At 45.8% G+C, this 27,956-nt stretch overlaps 1 protein-coding gene across 4 annotated transcripts in view; it reads right to left on the bottom strand.

Moving 5' to 3' along the window:
- SULF1 (sulfatase 1) overlaps window positions 1–27,956 on the bottom strand; it is a 317,465-nt gene that overhangs the window by 96,958 nt on the left and 192,551 nt on the right. For all 4 annotated transcript variants that reach the window (XM_030215333.1, XM_030215349.1, XM_030215358.1 and 1 more), the window contains 2 exons: window positions 21,084–21,259; window positions 7,976–8,104 (listed from right to left, as the gene is read on the bottom strand). In XM_030215333.1, the coding sequence (XP_030071193.1) occupies window positions 7,976–8,104; window positions 21,084–21,259 (305 nt within the window). The remainder of the gene's footprint in view (window positions 1–7,975; window positions 8,105–21,083; window positions 21,260–27,956) is intronic.

Here is a 27,956-nt window from a genome sequence, read left to right as displayed (position 1 = left end):
CAGTCCCATATTTAGCAAGACAAAACAAGGGAAGACACAACTCCAAAGGGGAGGCGGGCGGGTTTGTGAGAACAATCAGCCTGCTGTCCTCGGAGAATACCTTCTACAGGTATGTAGCATTCGCTTTCTCTGAGGACAAGCAGGCTGCTTGTTCTCACTGATGGGGTATCCCTAGCCCCCAGGCTCACTCAAAACAACAAACATGGTCAATTGGGCCTCGCAACGGCGAGGACATAACTGAGATTGACCTAACAATTTTCCAACTAACTGAGAGTGTAGCCTGGAACAGAATAAACATGGGCCTAGGGGGGTGGAGTTGGATTCTAAACCCCAAACAGATTCTGAAGCACTGACTGCCCGAACCGACTGTCGCGTCGGGTATCCTGCTGCAGGCAGTAATGAGATGTGAATGTGTGGACAGATGACCACGTCGCAGCTTTGCAGATCTCTTCAATAGTGGCTGACTTCAAGTGGGCTACCGACGCTGCCATGGCTCTAACATTATGAGCCGTGACATGACCCTCAAGAGCCAGCCCAGCCTGGGCGTAAGTGAAGGAAATGCAATCTGCTAGCCAATTGGATATGGTGCGTTTCCCCACAGTCATTCCCCTCCTGTTGGGATCAAAAGAAACAAACAATTGGGTGGACTGTCTGTTGGGCTGTGTCCGCTCCAGATAGAAGGTCAATGCTCTCTTGCAGTCCAATGTGTGCAGCAGGGCAGGAATGAGGACAGGGAAAGAATGTTGGCAAGACAATTGACTGGTTCAGATGGAACTCCGACACAACCTTTGGCAAGAACTTAGGGTGAGTGCGGAGGACTACTCTGTTATGATGAAATTTGGTGTAAGGGGCCTGGGCTACCAGGGCCTGAAGCTCACTGACTCTACGAGCTGAAGTAACTGCCACCAAGAAAATGACCTTCCAGGTCAAGTACTTCAGATGGCAGGAGTTCAGTGGCTCAAAAGGAGGTTTCATCAGCTGGGTGAGAACGACATTGAGATCCCATGACACTGTAGGAGGTTTGACGGGGGGCTTTGACAAAAGCAAACCTCTCATGAAGCGAACAACTAAAGGCTGTCCTGAGATCGGCTTACCTTCCACACGGTAATGGTATGCACTGATTGCGCTAAGGTGAACCCTTACAGAGTTGGTCTTGAGACCAGACTCAGACAAGTGCAGAAGGTATTCAAGCAGGGTCTGTGTAGGACAAGAGTGAGGATCTAGGGCCTTGCTGTCACACCAGACGGCAAACCTCCTCCATAGAAAGAAGTAACTCCTCTTAGTGGAATCTTTCCTGGAAGCAAGCAAGATGCGGGAGACACCCTCTGACAGACCCAAAGAGGCAAAGTCTATGCTCTCAACATCCAGGCCATGAGAGCCAGAGACTGGAGGTTGGGATGCAGAAGCGCCCCTTCGTCCTGTGTGATGAGGGTCGGAAAACACTCCAATCTCCATGGTTCTTCGGAGGACAACTCCAGAAGAAGAGGGAACCAGATCTGACGCAGCCAAAAAGGAGCAATCAGGATCATGGTGCCTCGGTCTTGCTTGAGTTTCAACAAAGTCCTCCCCACCAGAGGTATAGGAGGATAAGCATACAGCAGACCTTCCCCCCAGTCCAGGAGGAAGGCATCCGATGCCAGTCTGCCGTGGGCCTGAAGCCTGGAACAGAACTGAGGGACTTTGTGGTTGGCTCGAGATGCAAAGAGATCTACCAAGGGGGTGCCCCACACCTGGAAGATCTGGCGCACTACTTGGGAATTGAGCGACCACTCGTGAGGTTGCATAATCCTGCTCAACCTGTTGGCCAGACTGTTGTTTACGCCTGCCAGATATGTGGCTTGGAGCACCATGCCGTGACGGCGAGCCCACAGCCACATGCTGACGGCTTCCTGACACAGGGGACGAGATCCGGTGCCCCCCTGCTTGTTGATGTAATACATGGCAACCTGGTTGTCTGTCTGAATTTGGATAATTTGGTGGGACAGCCGATCTCTGAAAGCCTTCAGAGCATTCCAGACCGCTTGTAACTCCAGAAGATTGATCTGCAGATCGCGTTCCTGGAGGGACCAGCTTCCCTGGGTGTGAAGCCCATCGACATGAGCTCCCCACCCCAGGAGAGACGCATCCGTAGTCAGCACTTTTTGTGGCTGAGGAATTTGGAAAGGACGTCCCAGAGTCAAATTGGACCAAATCGTCCACCAATACAGGGATTTGAGAAAACTCGTGGACAGGTGGATCACGTCTTCTAGATCCCCAGCAGCCTGAAACCACTGGGAAGCTAGGGTCCATTGAGCAGATCGCATGTGAAGGCGGACCATGGGAGTCACATGAACTGTGGAGGCCATGTGGCCCAGCAATCTCAACATCTGCCGAGCTGTGATCTGCTGGGACGCTCACACCCGCGAGACGAGGGACAACAAGTTGTTGGCTCTCGCCTCTGGGAGATAGGCACGAGCCGTCCGAGAATCCAGCAGAGCTCCTATGAATTCGAGTCTCTGTACTGGGAGAAGATGGGACTTTGGGTAGTTTATCACAAACCCCAGTAGCTCCAGGAGGCGAATAGTCATCTGCATGGACTGTAGAGCTCCTGCCTCGGATGTGTTCTTCACCAGCCAATCGTCGAGATAGGGGAACACGTGTACTCCCAGCCTGCGAAGCACCGCTGCTACTACAGCCAAGCACTTCGTGAACACTCTGGGCGCAGAGGCGAGCCCAAAGGGTAGCACACAGTACTGAAAGTGACGTGTGCCCAGCTGAAATCGCAGATACTGTCTGTGAGCTGGCAGTATCGGGATGTGCGTGTAGGCTTCCTTCAAGTCCAGAGAGCATAGCCAATCATTTTCCTGAATCATGGGGAGAAGGGTGCCCAGGGAAAGCATCCTGAACTTTTCCTCGACCAGATATTTGTTCAGGGCCCTTAGGTCTAGGATGGGACGCATCCCCCCTGTTTTCTTTTCCACAAGGAAGTACCTGGAATAGAATCCCAGCCCTTCTTGCCCGGATGGCACGGGCTCGACCGCATTGGCGCTGAGAAGGGCAGAGAGTTTCTCTGCAAGTACCTGCTTGTGCTGGAAGCTGTAAGACTGAGCTCCCGGTGGACAATTTGGAGGTTTGGAGGCCAAATTGAGGGTGTATCCTTGCCGGACTATTTGGAGAACCCACTGGTCGGAGGTTATGAGAGGCCACCTTTGGTGAAAAACTTTCAACCTCCCCCCGACCGGCAGGTCGCCCGGCACTGACACGTTGATGTCGGCTATGCTCTGCTGGAGCCAGTCAAAAGCTCGCCCCTTGCTTTTGCTGGGCAGCCGAGGGGCCTTGCTGAGGCGCACGCTGCTGACGAGACCGAGCGCGCTGGGGCTTAGCCTGGGCCGCAGGCTGTCGAGAAGGAGGATTGTACCTACGCTTACCAGAAGAGTAGGGAACAGTCTTCCTTCCCCCATAAAAACGTCTACCTGTGGAGGTAGAAGCTGAAGGCTGCCAGTGGGAGAACTTGTCGAAAGCGGTATCCCGCTGGTGGAGCTGCTCTACCACCTGTTCGACCTTCTCTCCAAAAATATTGTCCGCACGGCAAGGCGAGTCCGCAATCCGCTGCTGGATCCTATTTTCCAGGTCGGAGGCACGCAGCCATGAGAGTCTGCGCATCACCACACCTTGAGCAGCCGCCCTGGATGCAACATCAAAGGTATCATATACCCCTCTGGCCAGGAATTTTCTGCACACCTTCAGCTGCCTGACCACCTCCTGAAATGGCTTGGCTTGCTCAGGAGGGAGCTTGTCCACCAAGCCCGCCAACTGCCGCACATTGTTCCGCATGTGTATGCTCGTGTAGAGCTGGTAAGACTGAATTTTGGCCACGAGCATAGAGGAATGGTAGGCCTTCCTCCCAAAGGAGTCTAAGGTTCTAGAGTCTTTGCCCGGGGGCGCCGAAGCATGCTCCCTAGAACTCTTAGCCTTCTTTAGGGCCAGATCCACAACTCCAGAGTCGTGAGGCAACTGAGTGCGCATCAGCTCTGGGTCCCCATGGATCCGGTACTGGGACTCGATCTTCTTGGGAATGTGGGGATTACTTAGAGGCTTGGTCCAGTTCGCCAGCAATGTCTTTTTTAGGACATGATGCATGGGTACTGTGGACGCTTCCTTAGGTGGAGAAGGATAGTCCAGGAGCTCAAACATTTCAGCCCTGGGCTTGTCCTCCACAACCACCAGGAAGGGGATGGCCGTAGACATCTCCCGGACAAAGGCCGCAAAAGACAGACTCTCGGGAGGAGAAAGCTGCCTTTCAGGGGAGGGAGTGTGATCAGAAGGAAGGCCATCAGACTCCTCGTCAGAGAAATACCTGATGTCCTCCTCCTCCTCCCACGAGGCCTCACCATCGGTATCAGACACAAGTTCATGAACCTGTGTCTGAAGCCGTGCCCGGCTCGACTCCGTGGAAACACGGCCACTGTGTGAGCGTCGAGAGGTAGACTCCCTCGCCCGCACCGGCAAAGCTCCCTCCGCCGACGTCGTCGGGGAGCCTTCCTGGGAGGCGACCGCAGTCGGTACCGCAAGTGGCACTGATGTCGGAGACCTCACCCCGGGCAAGGGGCCAGCCGGCGCCTCACTCGACGGTACCGGAGGCGCAAGCACCCCCGGTACCGGAGGGGAAGGGCGAAACAACTCTCCCAGGATCTCTGGAAGAACGGCTCGGAGACTCTCGTGCAGGGCGGCTGTGGAGAAAGACATGGAAGCCGATGCAGGCGTTGAAGTCAGAGTCTGTTCTGGACGTGGAGGCTGTTCCGGGCTGTCCAAGGTGGAGCGCATCGACACCTCCTGAACAGACGGTGAGTGGTCCTCCTGGTGCCGATGCCTACTGGGTGCCGACTCCCTCGGCGACCCAGAGCTCTCGGTACCGATGCGGGAAGGAGACCGGTGTCGATGCTTCTTTGACTTTTTCAAACGAAGCATGTCACCGGAACTTCCCGGTACCGACGAGGAGGACGTAGAATCCAACCGTCGCTTCCTCGGGGCCGAGGCCGAAGAAGGTCGGTCTCGGGGGGGCTGTACCGCAGGAGCCCTCAGGGTAGGGGGAGACCCACCCGAAGGCTCACCGCCACCAGCAGGGGAATGGACAGCCCTCACCTGCACTCCAGTCAAAGCACCACCGTCCGACGACATCAGCACTAGTGGAGGTCCCGGTACCACCGACGCCGACGCAGCCTTCCGAGGTCTCGGTACCGACGATGCAGAGGGTCAATGCCTCAATGCAGTCAATACAGTCGATGCCGAGGTCGGAGGTCTTGACGCTGACAACGTCAATGCACTTGATACACCCGGTGCTGTTGTCGACGAAGAGCCCGAGAAAAACACGTTCCACTGGGCCAATCTTGCTACCTGAGTCCGTTTTTGTAAAAGGGCGCAAAGACTACAGGCCTGCGGGTGGTGCCCAGCCCCCAGACACTGAAGACACGATGCGTGCCTATCAGTGAGCGAGATTACCCGGACGCACTGGGTGCACTTCTTGAAGCAGCTGGGAGACTTCGATGACATGGGCGGAAAAATCATGCCGGCGAAATCAAAACTCGTAATTGCGGTAAGGCACCAAAAAGAGGGAGAGAAAAAACTCGATCCGAGGCCTCAAAATGGCCTACCCCTAAAACGAAAGGAAACTTAACGGGGCAAAAACTGAAAATACGGGAAGGGGAAAAAGACCGAAAAGGCCTTTCTCCAAAATTCCCCCTTTTTTTTTTTTTTAAACTAGCGAAAAGTCAAAAATACGCGAGGGTCAACTTAAGGGGCGCGAATGGCGCAAACATGACCGTACCAAGCGCGGACAAAAGAAAACTGACGAACACGAGCCGGTTCGGGCGGGAAGACGGCCACGCATGCGCGGTGCGCATGGGCGCCCGAGGACTAGCAAAGGCCTTTGCTAGTGAAGTTTCCGATTGGAGGGGCTGCCGTGGACGTCACCCCATCAGTGAGAACAAGCAGCCTGCTTGTCCTCGGAGAATTGAAATTATGCATTATTATAGTGTTGGCAAATATGCTAGCTTCCCTAATTTCAGTTAACATCTCATTATCTGTCCATTCCTTCTAGCCTGGAAAATAGTATTACAGCCCTACCAGTATTCTCTTTCCCTTCGCACATGGAATTTCTATTCATAAGGATTTCATGTTGCTATCTGTTTTCTGCTAAAATTTTTATTCTGACTCAATTACCTCTTTTATTAGAGGGAAATGTGAATAAAAATTGTCACCCCCTCCAATTTCATCCACCCTATCATTGTGATATAATTTGTAACCTGGCAACAAAATGGGGGCATAATCGAAAGGGATGCTCAAGTTTTGCTGAGGACGTCCTTGCAAAACGTCCTGGCGAAGGGGTGGGGAAACCTGTATTATTGAAACAAGATGGACATCCATCTTTCGTTTTGATAAAACGGTCGGGGATGCCCAAATCTTGAAATTTTGGTCATCCTTAGAGATGGTCGTCCCTAGACTTGGTCGTTTCTGATTTTCGGCGATAATGGAAATCAAGGACACCCATCTCAGAAACGACCAAATGCAAGCCTTTTGGTCATGGGAGGAGCCAGCATTCGTAGTGCACTGGTCCCCCTGACATGCCAGGACACCAACCGGGCACCCTAGGGGGCACTGCAATGGACTTCAGAAATTGCTCCCAGGTACATAGCTCCCTTACTTTGTGTGCTGAGCCCCCCCCAAAACCCACTATCCACAACTTCACAGCACTATCATAGCCCTTATGGGTGAAGGGGGGCACCTAGATGTGGGCACAGTGGTTTGTGGTGGGTTTTGGAAGGCTCACATTTACCACCACAAGTGTAACAGGTAGGTAGGGATGGGTCTAGGTCCACCTGCCTGAAGTGCACTGCACCCACTAAAACTGCTCCAGGGACCTGCATACTGCTGCGATGGACCTGAGTATGACATTTAAGGCTGGCATAGAGGTTGGCACAAAAGATTTTTTAAAATGTTTTTTGAGGGTGGGAGGAGGTTAGTGACCACTGGGGGAGGTCACCCCCAATTCCCTCCGGTGGTCATCTGGTCAGTTCGGGCACCTTTTTGTGCTTTGGTTGTAAGAAAAACAGGACCAGGTAAAGTCGTCCAAGTACTCGTCAGGGACGCCCTTTTTTTCCATTATGGACGCCCATGTGTTAGGCATGTCCAAGTCCCGCCTTCGCTATGCCTCCGACACGCCCCCATGAACTTTGGTCATCCCCGCGATGGAAAGCAATTGGGGACACCCAAAATCAGCTTTCGATTATGCCGATTTGGGTGACCCTGTGAGAAGGACGCCCATCTTCTGATTTGTGTCGAAAGATGGGCGTCCTTCTATTTTGAAAATAAGCCTGAAAGTATCCCAATGGTTATCCTCCATCTACCAGGTCTCTGAGATGCCTATTATATCTACCTTTTTACTTTTGAACCCTTTTACTAATAGGCGGTGGGTAGCATGCAGGAAAACAGCACTACCGCCAGCCATGCCCAGGTGTTCTGTTTTCAGTGCACACCATTTCCCGCATTCAGAAGATACATTTTATAGAAATGATATTTTCTAGCACGGGGGATTGGGGGTGTGCTCAGCGGTAATGGGCAGCACATGGTCATTGCCTTGCACCACTCGATTACCACCTGAGTAGAACGTGAGCCCTTACTGCCAAGTAAACAAGAGGTGGTAAGGGCTCAGGCAGTAGACGTTCTATCGAAAATGCCCCTCCATATCTCAAGCTTTGAGTTAAAGATTGAAATAGGAGACCCGGTGGAAAAATGGCATTCTAGTTTCTCTACTCAGCCTGCTTAGTTTAAGTACCTGTTATGAGGGAACCTGAGTGGCATTAATATGGGTACAAACAACATGAAGGTTTTTGGATACGAGTGCCTCATTACATTACCCTGTAAAGCAGCTAACCCTCTCCCTCTGTAATTAAAGAAAAAACAAAACACTACAATACTGACTGCACAGGCAAAGACTGACTTGTTTCCTGGCTTGTCCAGATCCAATAGTTTTAGAACAGATTTGCCATCCATGTCAGGTGGAGTCTCAAGTCCAGCAATGTCCAGAATTGTGGGAGCAAGGTCAATGTTCAATACAATCTGAGGTACACTGCAGAAAAGTAAAACATTTCTGGTCTAAATGCATCAGTTAACATCAGGGACTCTTACATATTCCATTCAAATTAAATGCATCTTGGATTCACACATTCCCCCTAATTCTATATAATGTGATACAAGTTAGGCACCCAACCTTAGGTGCTCAAATGGAAGTTAGGTACCCAGATGGTGGTAAATGGCATTTAGGTGCCTAACTGCACTTAGGCGCTATTTTATGTTAAGAATATAAGAACAGCCATACTGGGTCAGACCAATAGTCCATCCTGTTTCCAACAGTGGCCAGTCCAGGTCACAAGTACCTGGAAGAAGCCCAAATTCCATGCTACCAATCCCAGGGCATGGAATACTACTACTACTACTACTATTTAACATTTCTAGAGCGCTACAAAGTGTACGCAGCGCTGTTTTTATCCCATTCTTGAATAACTGCTAAATAACAAAATTCACCTGAGCCCAGTGAAATTGAGCTCCTGTCAGTCCCCAACACAAGTGTTCACATACTCAACATGAAAACCCCTTTTGGGAGCTACAAACTCCCCCTTAAATCACAGGTCAGGCACCTTAGAGCAGTCTCCCAAGTCGGCCCCAAATCATTCCTCCTCCATCAGGCCCCCAGGACATCCACAACGAACATGCATGAGATCGACCTGCATATACTGCCATTTACTTTAGCATGTAAGTGGGTGTCTATGTGGGCGGGGCATGGGCGGGTCGCACACTTAGGCACCAAACATAGATTACTGCAAGTTGCATGCCTAGGAGTCAACATTTAGGCACCCACACTTACACAAAGGGTGTAAATATGGACACTTAAAAGTTGGTACCTACATACCAATCTGAGTATTGCATTCAATTCTGGTTCCCGTATCTCAAAAAAGATGTAGCGGAATTAGAAAAGGTTCAAAGAAGAACAACCAGAATGATAAAGGGGATGGAACTCTTTTAAAGATGCTAGGGCTCTTCAGCTTGGAAAAGAGATGGATGAGGGGGGATATGATTGAGGTCTATAAAATCCTGAGTGGTGTAGAACGAGTAGAAGTGAATCAATTTTTTACTTTTTCAAAAAGTACAAAGACCAGGGGACACGCAATGAAGTTACATGGAAACACTTTTAAAACAAACAGGAGGAAATATTTTTTCACTGAACGAATAGTTAAGCTTTGGAACTCATTGCCGGAGGATGAGGTAACAGTAGTTAGTGTATCTGGGTTTATAAAAGATTTGGACAAATTCCTGGAGGAAAAGTCCATAGTCTGCTATTGAGACAGATGTAGAGAAGCTACTGCTTGCCCTGGGACTGGTAGCCTGGAATGTTGTTACTATTTAACCGCTGTGTCCTTCTATTAGTAACGGCAGTATATCAAGTATTAAACAAACATATTTGGGTTCTGACAAGTACTTGTGACCTGGATTGGGCACTGTTGGAAACAGGATACTGGGCTAGATGGACCATTAGTCTGATCCGGTATGGCTGTTATGTTCTTATACTGGAATCTGGGTGCCCAGATGCTATTATAGAATACTATCAAAGCGCCCATTATAGAATTGCCCTCATGATGATCAAATTCTAGTCAATTCCATTGTGCTCACTAAAAACAAACAATCATTGCCTCAGGAGCAGTGGCGTAGCTACGTGGGGCCTGAGGGGGCCGGGGCCCCCGCAGATTCACCCCAGGACCCCCCTCCCGGCGAACCCGCCGCCGCCTACCTTTATTTTTGCTGGCGGGGGATCCCACTCCCCGCCAGCCGACGTCTTCTTCTCAGTCGCTTCCTGCTCTTCAATTTGTTTGCTGACATCCTGCACGTTGTACGTGCAGGACGTCAGACTCAGAGAACAGAACTGTTCTCTGAGTCTGACGTCCTGCACGTACAATTATGTGCAGGACGTCAGCAAACAAATTGAAGAGCAGGAAGCGACTGAGAAGAAGACGTCGGCTGGCGGGGAGTGGGATCCCCCGCCAGCAAAAGTAAAGGTAGGCTGCGGCGGCGGCGGGTTCGCGGCGGGAGGGGGGGGCGCCGGGGGGGAGGGCTAAAATGTGCCCCCTCCCCCCGGGCTCTGGCCCCCTCCCCCACGGAAGGCTGGCTACGCCCCTGCTCAGGAGGGATTGGATTAAGGGCAAAATTAGCACTACTGTGCAGTCCAGCAATCACTGTATTCATTGGAATGGATTTTTACCTTGTGTACTGGCCTTTTAGAAGTGCTTGCCATCCCATCCCAAAGACATTTTTCTAATATGTACTACATAATGAACAAAATGAAATAAAACAAAGCTAAGAAAGAAAATAAGATAGTATCTTTTTATTAGCTTACCTTTAAAGTGGACTAACATGACTGCTAAATAGTTAGCATGTGAATTAGCATGCTATAATTTAGCTCAAGGCTGTGGTTATCATTAGTGAAACTGACACTGTTCACATGCTAACTGTATACCCTGTCATGGGTAGGGCAAAGGGTAGGTTAGGGGTGAGCAATGAGCATGGATTGTACATTGAAGTTAGCATGCGGTCACTTATTCCCAGATTCTATATATAGTGCCTAAATTTGTGTGGCAAAATTTTCTGAGCGGATTGAAGACGTGCGAGGAAATTAATTATTTAGCAGCCATTAACTAGCTATAAATTGATGTTAAATCAATTATTGGAGTTAATTAGCATTAATTACATTTTGCATGTGCATCTTTCTGCACGCTATTCTATAACCCTGTGTGCCTGAATCCCCTAGCGTGCAACTCAATTGGGGTGTGGCCAAGGGCATGGTAGGAGCATTCCAAAAATTTGCACGCAGAGCTAAAGGATACTGCCATTCCTGCGTCCAAATGTCAAGAGTTGAGCATCAGCATTTACACCAGGTTTCAGTAGAAGTAAATACTGGCACCCAAATTTGGTTACAGGAATGGGCTAAGAGCACTCTTTATAGAATAGCATTCCATGCCAATTTTTTCCAGTGGGCATATTTAGACACCATTTACTGAATCTGAGTCTTACTGTGCACTGTCATGTGTAGGATATCCTCAATGAATATGCATAAGTTAGATTTGTATGCACTGCCTCCATTTCATGCAAATCTCGCTAATGCATATTCATTTGGCCAGTTCTTCTCAAAAGTTTATTCATTATGACTCCATTTTAACACTTAAAATTTCACAAGACTCCAGATGTTGATGAAAAAGAAACAGCAGACCTCCACTTCCCTTCCCCCTTTATTACATGTGAAGTAGACAAACAGTAGCAGCAGAATGCACAGGGCCTGTCAGTGTGTGCTCACAGGCAACAGTACCCTGCCCAGGTTTCTAGTCTGACAAGAAATCCACACAGCAGGAGGGGACACAGCCTTGGAACATTCACTGAACCACAGCCCCCATGCTAACTCCCACTACCAAGCACAGGTCACAGTGGAGAGCCAGAGATAAGGGGAACAGCCCTGTTTCCGAGACCTATTAATTGATAATGTGACTTCATTTAGGGTCCCAACCTACAATTTGTGAATTACTGAGGGGCTCTTACTAAGCTGTGGTAAAAAGTGGCCTGCTCTTGTTTGGATACATGAAATTAGCGCGCGCTGGGCCACGTTTTACCGTGGCTAGTACATAGTAACATAGTAGATGATGGCAGAAAAAGACCTGCATGGTCCATCCAGTCTGCCCAAGACAAACTCATATGTGTATACCTTACCTTGAATTTGTACCTGTCCTTTTCAGGGCACAGACCATATAAGTCTGCCCAGCAGTATTTCCCGCCTCCCATCCACCAGTCCCTCCTCCCATCACCGGCTCTGGTACAGACCGTACAAGTCTGCCCTCCCCTATCCTCTCCTCCCAATCACCACCCCCTCTTCCCCCCACCTGCTCCGCCACCCAATTTCAGCTAAGCTTCTGAGGATCCATTCCTTCTGCACAGGATTCCTCTATGCATATCCCACGCATGTTTGAACTCCGTTACCGTTTTCATCTCCACCACCTCCCGCGGGAGGGCATTCCAAGCATCCACCACCCTCTCCGTGAAAAAATACTTCCTGACATCTTTCCTGAGTCTGCCCCCCTTCAATCTCATTTCATGTCCTCTCGTTCTACCGCCTTCCCATCTCTGGAAAAGATTTGTTTGCGGATTAATACCTTTCAAATATTTGAACGTCTGTATCATATCACCCCTGTTCCTCCTTTCCTCCAGGGTGTACATGTTCAGGTCAGCAAGCCTCTCTTCATACGTCTTGGAACGTAAATCCCATACCATCCTCGTAGCTTTTCTTTGCACCGCTTCCATTTTTTTTAACATCCTTCGCAAGGTACGGCCTCCAAAACTGAACACAATACTCCAGGTGGGGCCTCACCAACGTCTTATACAGGGGCATTAAAACCTCCTTTCTTCTGCTGGTCACTCCTCTCTCTATACAGCCTAGCAATCTTCTAGCTACGGCCACCGCCTTGTCGCACTGTTTCGTCGCCTTCAGGTCCTCAGATACTATCACCCCAAGATCCCTCTCCCCATCCGTGCCTAGTAAAAAGGCCTTTTTTTTTTAAAAATAGGGCGGTAAATGGCTGTGCTCTAATATTCAAAGTAGCGTACAGCAATTTACTGCCTGAGCCCTTAACACCACCTATTTACTTGGTGGTAAAGGCCGACTCACTATTTCTGCGGTAATCAGACAGTGTGCGTTAATGTGGCCTCGCTGTCCATTACTGCCGGGAACACCCTCTGTGGTGGAAAATTATTTTCTAGTGTGGGGGAACAGCATGCACTACCACAGGGCGCCTATGCTACCCCGGTGATAGTGTTCATTTAGCGAAAGCTACCCACGTGTTATCCTTACCACAGTTTAGTAAAAGGGTCCCTGAGTTAAGCAGTGCTCCAGGACTGGCTTGAGAAACACTGTGATAGAGGGCAAACAGAAAACCTGTTCAGCTTTCTTATTTATTTATTAGGATTTATTTACTGCCTCTTTGAAGGAATTCACGCAAGGTGGTGTACAGTAAGAATAAATCAAACATGAGCAATAGGCAATTACAGCAGTAAAATATTCAAATAACAATATAAAGTATGGCATAGTATAAGAACATAAGAGTAGCCATACTGGGTCAGACCAATGGTCCATCTAGCCCAGTATACTGTTTTCTAAACAGTGGCCAAGCCAAGTCACAAGTACCTGACAGCAACCCAAATCATCCATACTACAAATCCAAGGGCAAGCAGTTGCTTCCCATGTCTGTCTCAATAGCAGACTATGGACTTTTCCTCCATGAATTTGTCATAACCTTTTTTTAAACCTTTTTAGTACTAGTCACTCTCCTAGTCAAATTCAAACAGGTACTAGCAACAGGCAAAAGCATACTTCTCCAATTCGACATGTCTAGTGCATTTGATATGGTAAATCACAATATATTACGACTCCTAGACTACTTTGGGATAGGTGGAAACATGCTCAACTGGATCAATGGTTTCCTAACCACCAGAACATACCAAGTGAAATCAAATTCAAAAATATCAACCATGGAAAGCAGATTGCAGAGTACCCCAAGGATCACCACTATCACCTATCCTGTTCAACCTAATGATGACTCCACTAGCCAAGTCCCTAGCCAATCGAGGCCTCAACCCTTTCATCTATGCAGATGATGTCACAATATATATTACTTATAAACATGATCTGACCGAAATCACCAACGAAATTAAACTCAGCATGAACATCATGAACTCATGGGCTAACGCATTTGAACTAAAACTAAATACAGAAAAAAACACATTGCCTTATCCTCTCTTCCCAACACAACACGTACAAACCCTCAAATATAAACACCCCGGATTACACCCTCCCGATCTAAGATAGCCTGAAAATCCTTGGCATTACAATCGATCGTAACCTTACACTCGAGAGCCTAGTGAAATCCACCACTAAGAAAATGTTCCACTCAATGTGGAAACTCAAATGAGTGAAACCATTCTTCCCCAGGGAAACATTTCGCAATTTGATACAATCAATGGTACTAAGCCATGCTGACTACTGCAACAGAACCTACGCAGGATGCAAAGAACAACTCATAAAAAAACTTCAAACCGCTCAAAACACAGCAGCTAGGCTCATATTTTGGAAAAACATGATTCAAAAGTGCCAAACCCCTCCGAGTAAAACTACACTGGCTCCCAATAAAAGAACGCATTGCTTTCAAAATCTGCACTCTGGTTCACAGAATTATCTACAGCGAAGCCCCGGAATACATGACTGACCTCACAGACCTACCAACCAGAAACACAATCGGATCAACACGAGCGTACCTAAACCTCCACTACCCAAACTGCAAAGGACTCAAATACAAATCAACATATGCATCCAGCTTCTCCTATATAAGCACACAACTGTGGAACACACTACCAAAAGCCATGAAAACAACTTATAACTTCCTAAACTTCCGAAAATTACTAAAAACCACCATGTTAAAAAAGGCTTACCCCACCGACCCAACTTAAATATCTAAACCCTACGACACAATGAAACCAAGCAACTAATGATCATAAACTAACCCTTCTGCTCCTCTTTATGATTCCTTAATGTGTCTGTACACATGTACTTTATTCGACCACAACACCTGAATGTATTTGTTTCTTTACTGGTGTTGGCGAACGCCTCGCGGTATTATGTAAGCCACACTGAACCTGCAAAAAGGTGGGAAAATGTGGGATACAAATGCATCAAATAAATAAACTAAATAAATAAATAAATAAATAAAATAAATACGCTGACTGCTGTTACCACCTCCTCTGGTAAAGAGTTCCAGAGCTTAACTATTTGTTGAGTGAAAAAATATTTCCTCCTATTTGTTTTAAATTTCCATGTAACTTCCTCGCGTGTCCCCTAGTCTTTGTATACTACTTACAATGTCAACACAATACATAATAGAACATTTTAATTGACAGCGAAGGGTATAAGCAAAAATGGAACGTATAAATAGGTATGAGACTAAGAGGAGTTAGAAAATAAGGTGACTAATTTAATGAAAGGTGCACATGAGGTCAAAGAGATTGTTAAATATTAAATATTATTGTCTGTTAACGTGTGGTAGACAGCGATAACATATGCTGTACACTCAGCACGTGCATTACCATGCCCCGTAGCTGCTATTTAGGAATGAATTTCTGGGAAGATCACAGCAGGCTGTTGTATGGGGCATTACATCATCAGGAAAAATGACATTCTTATTGTATAATCTAGTTGGCACTTACACAAAATCATTACAATCCCCCTCTGTGTTCTGATGCTTATTTAATTCCTGAGGAGAAAAGTGATGTTTCAATATAGTCCATCCTATCGTCATAAAAAATGTAACCGTACCAGGCCACTGCTGGGCTAAACTTCATGCAGTCACCCCAGGGATGCACATAAGTAAGCATTATTACAAGAACTGAAGGAGATTTTTTTTTAAGAGCAGTGCCTGAGGCACAGTAAAAAGGCAGATCAGATTAGAAGAGAATAAAACTGTAGATTTACAAAACAGGACAAAGAGGAAGAAAAGAAAAGTAACAGCCAGGTTGAGATTTTGAGGAATCCAGTAAGTATTGTTGTTTTAAAATAGTAATACCAAGTAGATTCATCAAAATAACCAACTTCCCAGGTATCTATTGTGGACTTATTCCTTACTTTTTCTTTACCAGAAGAATTTTTTTTTTTTTTTTTGGGGGGGGGGGGGGGGGGGGGGGATAGAAGTGATCCATGCATCTGTTTAAAAAAAATCTCCTCTCCAAGCCACCAAGTCAATTACTGAGCCGTCCATGCTGTTTCTGCCTTACATGGAGCTTGATAAAGATCAGCACAGCATCCCATTAAATAATTAGTACATTAAGAAAAGAAGCTTTCAAGATCTTTAATCACAAATCTCTCTCAGGAATGAAATCTCCAACTGAAACAAGCATGAGTGATCTAAGGGATGCTGTATGTTTTTACTGCCTGCCGAAGTTATCAAAAATGATATGCAGAGACCACTGGGAGAATTTTTCTTTTTTTTATTGCGGTGTCAGAGCACAGCTATTCAACTCTGTGCACAAACCGCTCTAGAAAACTTACTATCACACTGGTTCATTTTAATAACTATGGGGGTCAATGACAGATCGGTGCAAAACAGAAAATTCTTACTAGTAAGAGACTCCATTATCAGAGGCATTAACTTTGGAACGCAATTCAAAGGACCCAACCTAGTGAAGTGCCTTCCAGGATGCTCAGTTACCAGAAGTACAGACCAAATACTGAGGGAGTCTTTTACAAATTGGCGGTAAAACTCAACGCAGTCCACCGGTAGTTCCCACCCCCCAGCTTGCGCCATTTCCAGTGCTATATAAATATTTTAATTTTTGTAGTGCCAGTGTGTACCTGGTGGTAATTGGGCAGTGCCGCGGGCTGCCCAGTTACCACCGGGTTAGCGCAGGAGCCCTTACTGCCACCTCATTGGGTGGAGGTAAGTGTTCTCTCCCAAAATGGGCACGTGGCAAGTGCTTCACTTGCTGCATGGCCATTTCTTTTTAAAAAAAAGATCTACCTTTTACCTGCTGTGGTAAAAGGGGGCCTCGGAGTGCGTCAAAAACACAAGCCGATGCCAACACAGGCCCCCTTTTGCCGCAGCCTTGTAAAAGGACCCCTTATTGTTCAGAGTAGAGAGAGCATTCTAGAAACTTGGAGAGGGACTGAAGTCTTTGGTTTGGACTGCAGCATTTTCTGAAGTTATTCTTACATGGGGGAAGGGAGAAGAGAGACTACGTAAAACAGAGGAATTCAATAAGTGGCTCAAAGTTTGGTGTAAATAAGAAGGTTTCAGAAACATAGGAGGATGGGGAAAGACTGAAAGATACCGAGAATAGCAATGTGGAGAGTGATGAGGACAAAGCAAACATGCTAAACAAATAATTCACTTTGGTGTTCACGGAAGAAAATCCTGGAGAAAGACCCCGGTCAGCTGCTAAGGATATATCTATGAATGGAGTGGCTATAGTGCTGTTCACGGAAGAAAGCGTTTATAAACGGCTTGAAAATCTGAAAGTGGATAAAGTTATGAGGCCAGGTAGGATACATCCCAGGATACTGAGGGAGCTCAGAGAAGACCTGGCAGGACCTCTTAAGTATTTATTTAATAGATCTTTAGAGATGGGAGAGGTTCTGCGGGATTAGAGATGAGCGGATGTGCTCCCTCTTCACAAAAACAGACAGGGAAGAAGAAGGAAACTACAAGCTGGTAAGCTGCACATCGGTGGTAACAAAAATAATGGAATTGCTGCTGAAGGAAAGGATAGTTGACTTTCTAGAAGCCAACAGGTTATAGGATCCAAGGCAACATGGCTTTATCAAAGGAAAATCCTGCCAAACGAATCTGACTTCTTCAACTGGGTGACCAAAGAACTGGATGAAGGATGTGCAATAGAAGTGATCTATTTGGATTTCAGCAACGCCTTTGATACAGTCCCTCACAGAAGACTCATGAATAAGTTGAGAAGGCTGAACTTAGGACCCAAAGTGGTGAACTAGATTGGAAACTGGTTGACCGACAGGTGGCAGAGGGTGGTGGTAAATGGAATCGGCTCGGAGGAAAGGAAGGCAAGTAGTGGAGTGCCTCAGGGTCTGTGTGGGCCAATTCTGTTTAATATATTTGTGAAAGACATTGCTGAAGGGTTAGAAGGAAAAATTTGCCTTTTTCCAGATGACACGAAGATAGCCAATAGAATGGGTACACTGGAGCGAGTATAAACCATGAGAAGAGATCTCCAAACGTTAAAAGAATGGTTGAGGGTCTGACAGTTAAAATTTAATCATAATATATCTCTCTTGGGTACCAAATTATGTTCAGTTTCAAAGTATCCTGGTAATACAACTATATAAAGAAACCTAAAGCCAAGTATTGTATTGTATTGTATTGCCTAGTTAAAATTTAATGTTGAGAAATGCAGAGCAATGCACTTAGGGTGCAGAAATACAAAAGAGATGTACCGGATAGGAGGGGAGAGATTGGTAAGCTCGGCTCAGGAGAGGGACCTTGGGGTGATAGGTGTCTGAAGATCTCAAGGTGTGATGAAACAGTGCAACAAGGTGGTGGCCGCGGCCAGAAGGATGCTAGGCTGCAGAGGGATCTAGCCAGCATAAGTCAGGAGGTGTTGATGCCCCTATACAAGTCATTGATGAGGCCCAATTTGGAGTAGTGTGTTCAGTTTTGGAGGCCTTATCTCACTAAGGATGTAAAAAGATGAAGCGGTTCAGAAAAAAGTGACTAAAGTGGTAGGGGGTTTACGTAGCAAGACGTACGTGAACAGACTTGCAGACTTAAACACGTAAACCCTGAAGGAAAGGAGAAACAGGGGTGATATGATGCAGATGTTCATATATTTGAAAGGTATTAATCCACATACAAACCTTTTCCAGAGATGGGAAGGTGATAGAACCAGAGGGCATGAATTGAGGTTGAAAGGGGGCCGACTCAGGAATAATGCCAGAAAGTATTTTTTCACTGAGAGGGTGGTAGATACTTGGAATGCCCTCCCGCAGGAGGTGGTAGAGATGAAAACTGTAACGGAATTCAAAAATGCATAGGACAAACACAAAGGAATCCTGTTTAGAAGGATTGTATCCAAAGAAGATTAGTGGAGAATAGTAGAAAGCCAGTACTGGGCAGACTTCTACAGTCTGTGCCCTGACTAAGGCTGAATAGATTTGGATGGGATGGTGTGGAAATATTCAAGGGCTTTGACAACAACTTCAGAAATTTTAGAACAAGGCCAGTGTCGGGCAGAGTCAAGGATAAATCAAGATCAGGTATACATATGATGTATCACTTCATACCATATGTAATGAGTTTATCTTATTGGCCAGATTGGATGGACCATACAGGTCTTTATCTGCTGTCATCTACTATTTTACTATGTCATTATTCAGCCTGTGGTGGTCAGTGTTATTTAAGCCACTTACAGCTATGGGTAGAACTGAGCACAGATATTCAATGCTGAGCCATAGCTGGCCATATCTAGGTTCCAGCATTGAATATTTTGATATGTGCAGTCACCCGGAAGTTAACTGGGAACCAGCCGATATTCAGACCTGTGCCTAGTTAGCTCAGTGGATAAATTTAGGTTACCCTTATGCTGTCCTAATTTTATCTGCTTACATACCCAGTTTTCAAATTGAATATTCCTACTAACTAGTTCTGTCCAAACTCCATCCGTAGGCCATCACTGCACTAACTGGACAGTGCCGGCCAAGGTTGTTTTATGACAGGAGACGGCATGAGCCTATCTGGCCTATTATCTGGGCTGAAGGCAGTGGGCGGAGCTTGCCGCCATATTGAGTGACCCCAAACATTCACAGATGCTATTGAAAACAATAGCAAACATGTGAGGTTTATATTGTTTTTGTAATCCTTCTTGGTTTTTGCATTCTTTCTGTTAGGAGGGGATCAGGTGGTGGCGGTGGAGGGGATGTAAGGGGAGGGGGGTTTGAGGAGCCTGTGAAGGTGGGAAGGGTTTTTTCAAAATGTGTTTGCCGGTGCTCCAGAGCTTACTTTATTATTTGCAGTGCTGTATTGTTGATTTCAGTGCTGGGCAAAATGCCTTTATTTTTGCCAGTGGCGTAGCAAGTGGGGGGGGGGGGGGGGGTGGTCCGCCCCGGGTGTCAGCTCAGGGGGGGGGCGCTCCCTGCCAGCTCCCCCCCCCCTCGGTGCATCAACACCCCCCCCCCCCGACCAGTGTCTAACCTCCTCAGCTCCCTCCGGCTCCAACCAGCTCCCGCACCCTACCTTTAAAGAAATTTTGGAAGCCGTGGAGAAGAAGCTGGATCCTCATCGGGCCTTCCTTCACGCTGTCTGTCCCGCCCTCTGCTGACGCAACTTCCTATTTCCGCAAGGGCGGGACAGACAGCGTGAGGGAAGGCCCGATGATGATCCACGCTTTTTTTACATGCAGGCGCGAGGCACTGGCTTCCGAAATTTCTTTAAAGGTAGGGTGCGGGAGCTGGTTTGAGGGAGCTGAGGAGGGTAGGCACTGGGTCGGGGGGGGGGGGTGTTGATGCGCCAAGGGGGGGTGTCATCGTGCTACACCCGGGGGAGGGGGGTGCAACGGCGTAGCCTTCCTTGCTACGCCACTGATTTTTGCTTATGACAACAATAAAGATATTTCTATATAAAAACAATAGCAAATGCTTATGACTGCCTATGAGTGTGTTTTTTTTAATTTGACAGCATTTTTTATTTATTTGAAAGCTTCCTATATATATATATATATATATATATCATGAAATAAAATTTAAAATCACTAAAACCGCAAAAAAAAAAAGTGCTGGTGTTTCAGCTATAAACTGAGCGCCCGGGAGAGACGAGCTTCGAATTGGACAAGGTGCTATGCACCGAATTGGAGGTGAGAAGAGATGGGTAGGAAAGTGCTTAGGTGGCAGTAAATGAAGGCAATGTCTCGTCTAAGAAGTGAAATATGTTTTCTCTTTTTTGTACCTATTCTTCATGTTGTCAGAGTCAGGCATTTGGATTCTTCTTCTCGGTAACTGTTAGCTGATAGTTTGCTTATAGTACACCAATATGGCGGCAGCCCAGGGTAGACAGCTTCAGCATTTTGACAACATGCCATCGCCGGTCATTAGACGACCTTTGTGCAGGCTCAGTTATTACTGAGATTCAGTGGCACTGTCCACTGTTCAGTTAAGTGCAGCTGAAAATCAGCAGATAGCCAGGCTTAAGCGGTTTAATTGCACAGGAGGCTTTCCTGTCCAGTTAAATCACTTTGAATGCTGACCTTCAGGAGGTTAACTTATTCTCTGCTTCTGACACTTCCAATGAATATATATTTCTCCAAGGTCATTAGTGCTGAAGGTGTTTAAACACCGGGCAGAGTGGTCCGGTTTTAACTTGAAACACTTTGTGGTAGCAGCCTGTTTTGCAGAGAAGGATAACTATGTGCATGTGTTTAGAAGCATTTTACAGATGGTATCACTTCAGTGAACGTACACATATCCTGGCTCCACATTCGGGCCACGGACAAAGAAAGGAACCCGGATATCAAAGTCGTATGGCATGGACTTCCCCTTCACTAGCCCAAACTGCCCTATGTGGTAGCCATGGTCAGCAGTGTAGATGATGTATGTGTTCTCCAATTCTCCAGTCTCTTGAAGCATCTGATATATCTGAAATGCAGACATACAAAATTCAGATCACATAGGATGCAAATAATGTTAAAACATTTGGCGGACACACTAATAATCATTAATAGCAATTATGGGTTCAATCCCAGTGCCTAATTTTAGGCTTCCTTTAGAGAATTACCCCCAATGTGTCTCAATCAGGTGTGAAGCTCTGTGAAATTTAGTAAGTTTTTACTTTTATTCCTAAAAAATGATACAACAAGGTTTTCTCTTTTGAAGCTCTATTGTACATAATAGGACCACCAAAGGACTAGCATCTTGCATTTGGTAAAGAAACAGACAGCAAAGGTTTACCCCCTCCCCCCCCCAAAAAAAATCATAACAGGTAAATTGGAGTATGTTCAATGAGACCATCTCTAAGGGATCCTTTGGCTAAGCTGCAGTAAGCACTAGTGCATGCTTACCTTAGCTTAAAGTTGTTTACTGAGGGATGTGCTCAGGTGTCCCGCAGTAAGTTCCAAATCGGCCTGCGCTACCCGCATGCTAAAAAATATTTACAAATTTTTGATGGAAGGGTGTGTGTCAGGAGGCAGAGAGTGAGCGTTCCTGCGTCAATCAGTTAGTGTACACACATTACTGTGCGCTAACTGGTTAGCTCAGGATTACCGCATGAGCCCTTACTGCCTACAAAATAGTGCTCATGTGGTAATTTTCATTAATGGTCATTAATAGAAAAAATGGAAAATTGGCCATTTTTCTTCAGCTTACTAAAAGGACTCCTAAGTTACAATAATGTGCATGTATTAGTTAGTACATAATTAATGAGCACATGCATAATCAGATAAAATTGCATAATTCGTACAGGCACTAGGACCCAAGGAGGCAGGGCTGGCTCAAGGGACTGTGGTGCCCTAAGACTACTTTTGCATCGGTGTCCCTCCTCACCCCGCATCAGCACCCCCATACCCAGTCCAGTATCACACTATGCACTTCCTTCCCCCACCCCTGATCCAGTATCTCCTGTAGACGCATTTGGGTCAGATAATTACCCTAATTATTGGTTATGGCCATGATGAGTTCAAATAAGGTAATTACATAAGAACAGAAGAATAGCCATACTGGGTCAGGCCAATGGCCCATCCAGTCCAGTATGCTGCTTCCAAAAATGGCCAATCCAGGTCACAAGTAACTGACAGAAACCCAATTAGTAGCAACATTCCATGCTACCAATCCCGAGGCAATCTGACCCAAATGCGCCTTCAACTTGGTTTCTTGCCCAGGATGTTTAGATTTCTATAGATAAGCATCCCTGAACTCCCCCCTGTCTCAAGCACCTCTCTGCAGCAGCACGGACAGTAATGCCAAGTACAACTCGGTGTAAATTCTGATGCCTAAATTAGATGCGGACCAGGTGTATTCTATAACAACGTGCACAGATTTTAGAAATGCCCATGACCCACCATTCCAGGACCATGGCCACGCCCCCATTTCAACTATGTGACTTAGATTTATGCACATCACGTTACAGAATACACTTAGATAGTTTTATGCGTAAATTCTAATTAAAGCCAATTAGTGTCAATAATTGCTTAACATCCAAGTGCTGATTGGCTTGTTAACTAATTAAGTTGTGTGCGGAAATCCAGAATATGACCGAATTTGCGCAAGGAACTTATGCCATGCTATATAGAATCTGGGGGATTATGCCCACCACCACATCACATATCCCACCCCTCACCCCCATTTTTAAATTAGCAATATAACACATCAGGGCCTTCCCCTCCAGCTAGTTTCATCTACACGGTAAAACCACCATTATAAAACTGATAGCATCATTCAACAAATTCTTCTTTGTGGGAGTGAAATCTGGACTCTCTCGGGATTGATGGTTCAATTTCTCTTGAAAGGAAAGATTTGAGATGTAAGCACCCTTAGGTATGCCCAACTGTTATCTTAATCTTGTGCACCCTACTATTCCTATTCAGTTCTCTCAGAAGCCCAAAGTGCAACATTCAATAGTCACGACTATTTGTAATGCACAAACTACACACAAATACTACATACGAGGCACAGACAGGATACACACTTTAGTAACAGCACCTAACCTAGCAAAAGAGACGTAAGAGCAGATCTTTCCTTCCTGCCTCTTACTCTTGTCACATTTTAAAGCACTATTCCCCGGGCTGTCAATATTAGTTGCGAGACAAAGTTGAAAGAGATGTAGTGGTGTTGGTGACTGTAAGATAGAAGAAATCCATCAACACTGTGAACTTCTGAGGCTAAAGTGAAGACAGATCTGCTGCCTGGGACAAGCCAAGTGAGATAATGAATATCTCCTTAAGCACATTCATTGGAGGGTGACCTTGTTTTGTCTAGCCTTACATGAATTTTTGTATGAGCCTATAGACTGAAAAGCAATTTAAGAAAGTGCTCAAAACACACATATATTCAAGGTTTTCATAATTCTTGAGTTTGAGTATGACAGTTTATTAGTTTGATTTCTTTGGTAATCTGATGGGTATGTTTTTTTAGTCTTGTGTTTCGTATTTTTATGTATGTTTTATTTTCCAAACCACCTAAGAATAGGTAGGGTCTAAATTTTTAAAATAAATAAAAATAAATAATGGATGACATTGCCTCAAGAGAAGTATAATATAATAGCATAACTCAGGAACCCGATATGAATGATGAAACAAGACAGAAAGGAACATTGCCCTGCATGCGAGTACATCGGAGGTGCTTATCAGGCTTATTTTCTAAAGAGAAGGGCGCCCATCTTTCGGCACAAATCGGGAGATGGGCGTCCTTCTCTCAGGGTCGCCCAAATCGGCATAATCAAAAGCTGATTTTGGGCGTCCCCAATTGCTTCCCGTCGCGGGGATGACCAAAGTTCATGGGGGCGTGTCGGAGGCATAGTAAAGGCGGGACTGGGGCGTGCCTTACAGATGGGCGTCCTCAAGCGATAATGGGAAAAAGAAGGGCGTCCCTGATGAACACTTGGCCGACTTTACTTGGTCCTTTTTTTTTTATGACCAAGCCACAAAAATGTGCCCTAAATGACCAGATGACCACCGGAGGGAATTGGAGATGACCACCCCTGACTCCCCCAGTGGTCACTAACCACCTCCCACCCTGAAAAAAATAAAATGTCCAAAATGTGGATGTTTCTGTGAGAGGGATGTCCATGCCTACTATACCTCTGACACCCCCTTTATTTATTTGGATTACAAGTGGCAGCAGTGGGATTTGAACTGGCCACCTTTATACTGCAAGACCAGTGCTCTAACCACTAGGCCACTCCTCCACTTCACTCCACTCCCTTGAAGTTGGCCATTTCTGTGGGGGGGGGGCAGTATGCAGGTCCCTGGTGGGGGGGGGAGGTATGTGTGTCCCAGGGGAGGCATAACGAGGGCATGGACGTCCTTCTTTCAAACATTTTGGATGTCCTCAATTGCCCCCCCCCCCTACAGGGAGTGGAGTGGTTAGAGCACTGGTCTTGCAATCCAGAGGTGGCCGGTTCAAATCCCACTGTTGCTACTTGTGATCAGAGGCATGGATGTCCTTTTCACAAACATCCACATTTTGGACATCCTCAACTGCCATAGCGAAGGACGTCTTCAACTGCCGTTGCAGGGACAGAGACACATCAAAGGACATCCTCAACTGCTGTTGCAGAGACGGAGGCATAGAAATATCCGGTGTACCTGAATGTAACTCACCTTGAGCTACTACTGAAAAAGGTGTAAGCAAAATCTAAATAAATAAATAAATAGCGAAGGATATCCTCAACTGCCGTCACGGAGGCATAGTGAAGGACATTCTTCACCCACACTCTAAAAAAAAAAAAAAAAAAGACAAATGTTTTTAAAGTTGTTTTTTTTCGGGGTGGGAGGTGGTTAGTGACCACTGCATGCCTTTTTCCATTCAGTTAGTGCATCAGTTAGTCCACTGCAGTGCCCCCTAGGGTGCCCGGTTGGTGTTCTGGCATGTCAGGGGGATCTGCATTAGGAATGCTGGCTCCTCCCACGACCAAATGACTTGGACTTGGTAATTTCTGAGATGGGCGTCCTCGGTTTCCATTATCACCAAAAACCGGGGATGACCATCTTTAAGGTCGACCTAAATGTTGAGATTTAGGCGTCCTCAACCATATTAGCGAAACGAAAGATGGACACCCATCTTGTTTCGATAATACGGGTTTCCCTGCCCCTTCACCGGGACGTCCTTAGAGATGGGCACCCTTAGAGATGGTCGTCCCTGTTTGATTATGCTCCGCCATGTATTTACAGCAGCCTATGTATTGACCTACAGACACTGCTGAGCAATGGTGCTACAATTTCTCATGTTTGAAACTAGCCCAAAATAAAATGGATTAATGAGACAAAACCAACATGGATTTAGTGAAAGGAAATCTTGCCTCACCAATCTACTACATTTCTTTGAAGGGGTGAATAAAGGTGAGCTGGTCAATATTATGTATCTGGATTTTCAAAAGGCATTTGACAAAGTACCTCATGAAAGACTCCAGAGAAAACTGGAGAGTCATGGAATAGGAGGTAGTGTTCTATTGTGGATTAAAAACTGGTTAAAAAATAGAAAACAGAGAGTAGGGTTAAATGGTCAGTATTCTCAATCGAGAAGGGCAGATCTAGAGATGGGAGTAACTAGTGAGGTAATTAAATTTGGTGACAACACAAAGTTGTTCAAAGTTATTAAATCGCAAGAAGATTCTGAAAAGTTACAAGAGGACCTTACGAGACTGGGAGACTGGGCATCCAAATGGCAGATGACGTTTAATGTGAGCAAGTGCAAAGTGATGCCTGTGGAAAACAGGAACCCAAACTATAGCTACCTGATGCAAGGTTCCACATTAGGAATCACCACTCAGGACAAGGTTAGCATTATCTGTGTTTAAAAAAGGTTTGAACAAGTTCCTGGAGGAAAAGTCCATAGATTGCTATTGAGACAGACATGGGGAAGCCACAGCTTGCCCCGGGACTGGTAGCATGGAATGTTGCTACTATTTGGGTTTCTGCCAGGTACTTATGACCTGGATTGGCCACTGTTGGAAACAGGATACTGGGCTAGATGGATCATTGGTCGGACCCAGTATGGCTATTCTTATAGTCTTATGATCTAGGCGTCATCGTTGATGATACTTTGAAACCATTTGCTTAATGTGCTGCTGTGGCTAAGAAAGCAAATAGAATGTTAGGAATTATTAGGAAAGGAATGGAAAACCAGTACGTTTTTTCTAGCAAAAAAGGTGCCGGTACTCCAATGCTAGGCCACCCTTCAGGGGTGAGGTGATCACTGAAGGACTCATCCCACAATAGCCAGGCCCCCTGTAACTAATCACAGAATCTATGACAAGGCAGAATTGATGTGTAAAGACTGAGCTCTTTCATTAAAACTTGGGTTCCATGGGTCAATTTTAGCAGACAATGGAAAATGTGCCGGTACTCAGTACCCCCAAGCACCCCCTTAAAAAAAAGCCCTGTGGAAAATGAAAATGAGAATGTTATAATGCCTTTGTATTTTTCCATGTTGCAACCACACCTCGAATACTGTGTGCAATTCTAATAACCACATCTCAAAAAAAGATATAGCGGAAATAGAAAAGGTATAGAGAATGGCGACAAAAATGATAAAGGGGATGTGACGACTTCTCTATGACGAAAGACTAAAGTGGCTTGGACTCTTCAGTTTGTAGAAGAGACGGCTGAGGGAAGATATAATAGAAGTTTGTAAAATACTGAGTGGTGTGTAATGGGTAGAAGTAAATTGCTTGTTTTCTCTTTCCATAAGTACTATGACTAGGGGCACACAATGAAGCTACAAAGCAGTAAATTTAAAACAAACTAGAGAAAATATTTCTTCTCTCAACGTGTAATTAAACTCTGGAATTCATTGCCAGGGAATGTGGTAAAAGCAGTTAGCTTAGCAGGTTTTAAAAAAGGTTTAGCTAATTTCCTAAAAGTCCATAAGTCATTATTAAGATGGACTTGGGAAAATCCACTGCTTATGTCAAGGATAAACATCATAAAATCTGTTTTACTATTCTGAAATTTGCCAGGTAGTTGTGACCTGGATTGGCCACTGTTGGAAACAGGATACTGTGCTTGATGGATCTTTGGTCTGTCCCAGTATAGCAACACTTTGTTCTAATGATGATGATCACTAATTTTGGTGTACCTTATGGCTTATGCATGCTTCATGATCTGTTGTGTTTCCTCCTTTTTTTTTTTTTTTTTACCTTCCCCCTCCCTTCCTTCTTTATCCTAATCTTGGAATAGTCTACTGTTTTCCGGAATGTGAGCTCCTAATTTGCCTTGTATTGTAAGTTGTTGCTTGATGTTAAATTGTGAGCTCTTGTTTTGCCTTTGTATCAAAAATTAATAAAAGAAAATAAAACTAATGTTTATTCTAACTGTACAGTATTCTTCAATTTTCCACATACTTGTTTATATATCTGTGTGTGTGTGTGTGTGTGTGTGTGTGTGTGAGTGAGTATATGTGTGTGCATGCGAGTGTGTGTGTGTGGGGGGGGGGGGGGGGGGGATGGTACAGAAAGTTATGATTTGCTTTGCCAATAATTATGTGCCTAGATGACTGAGCTGCAAAAGAGAATTCTTTATGGGTACTGAGAGCAAAAGGTTGTGAAATATACATTCAAGAAATAACTGAACGCATCAGAAATTTTTTTTTAGCACAAAATCTCAGATGCTTCCATGATGCG

The sequence above is a fragment of the Microcaecilia unicolor genome, chromosome 1 (genome assembly GCF_901765095.1).
Source record: "Microcaecilia unicolor chromosome 1, aMicUni1.1, whole genome shotgun sequence".
Classification (NCBI taxonomy): Eukaryota; Metazoa; Chordata; class Amphibia; order Gymnophiona; family Siphonopidae; genus Microcaecilia; species Microcaecilia unicolor.
Note: the sequence above shows the minus strand (reverse complement) of the source record. Positions and strands in the feature narration are given on the sequence as shown.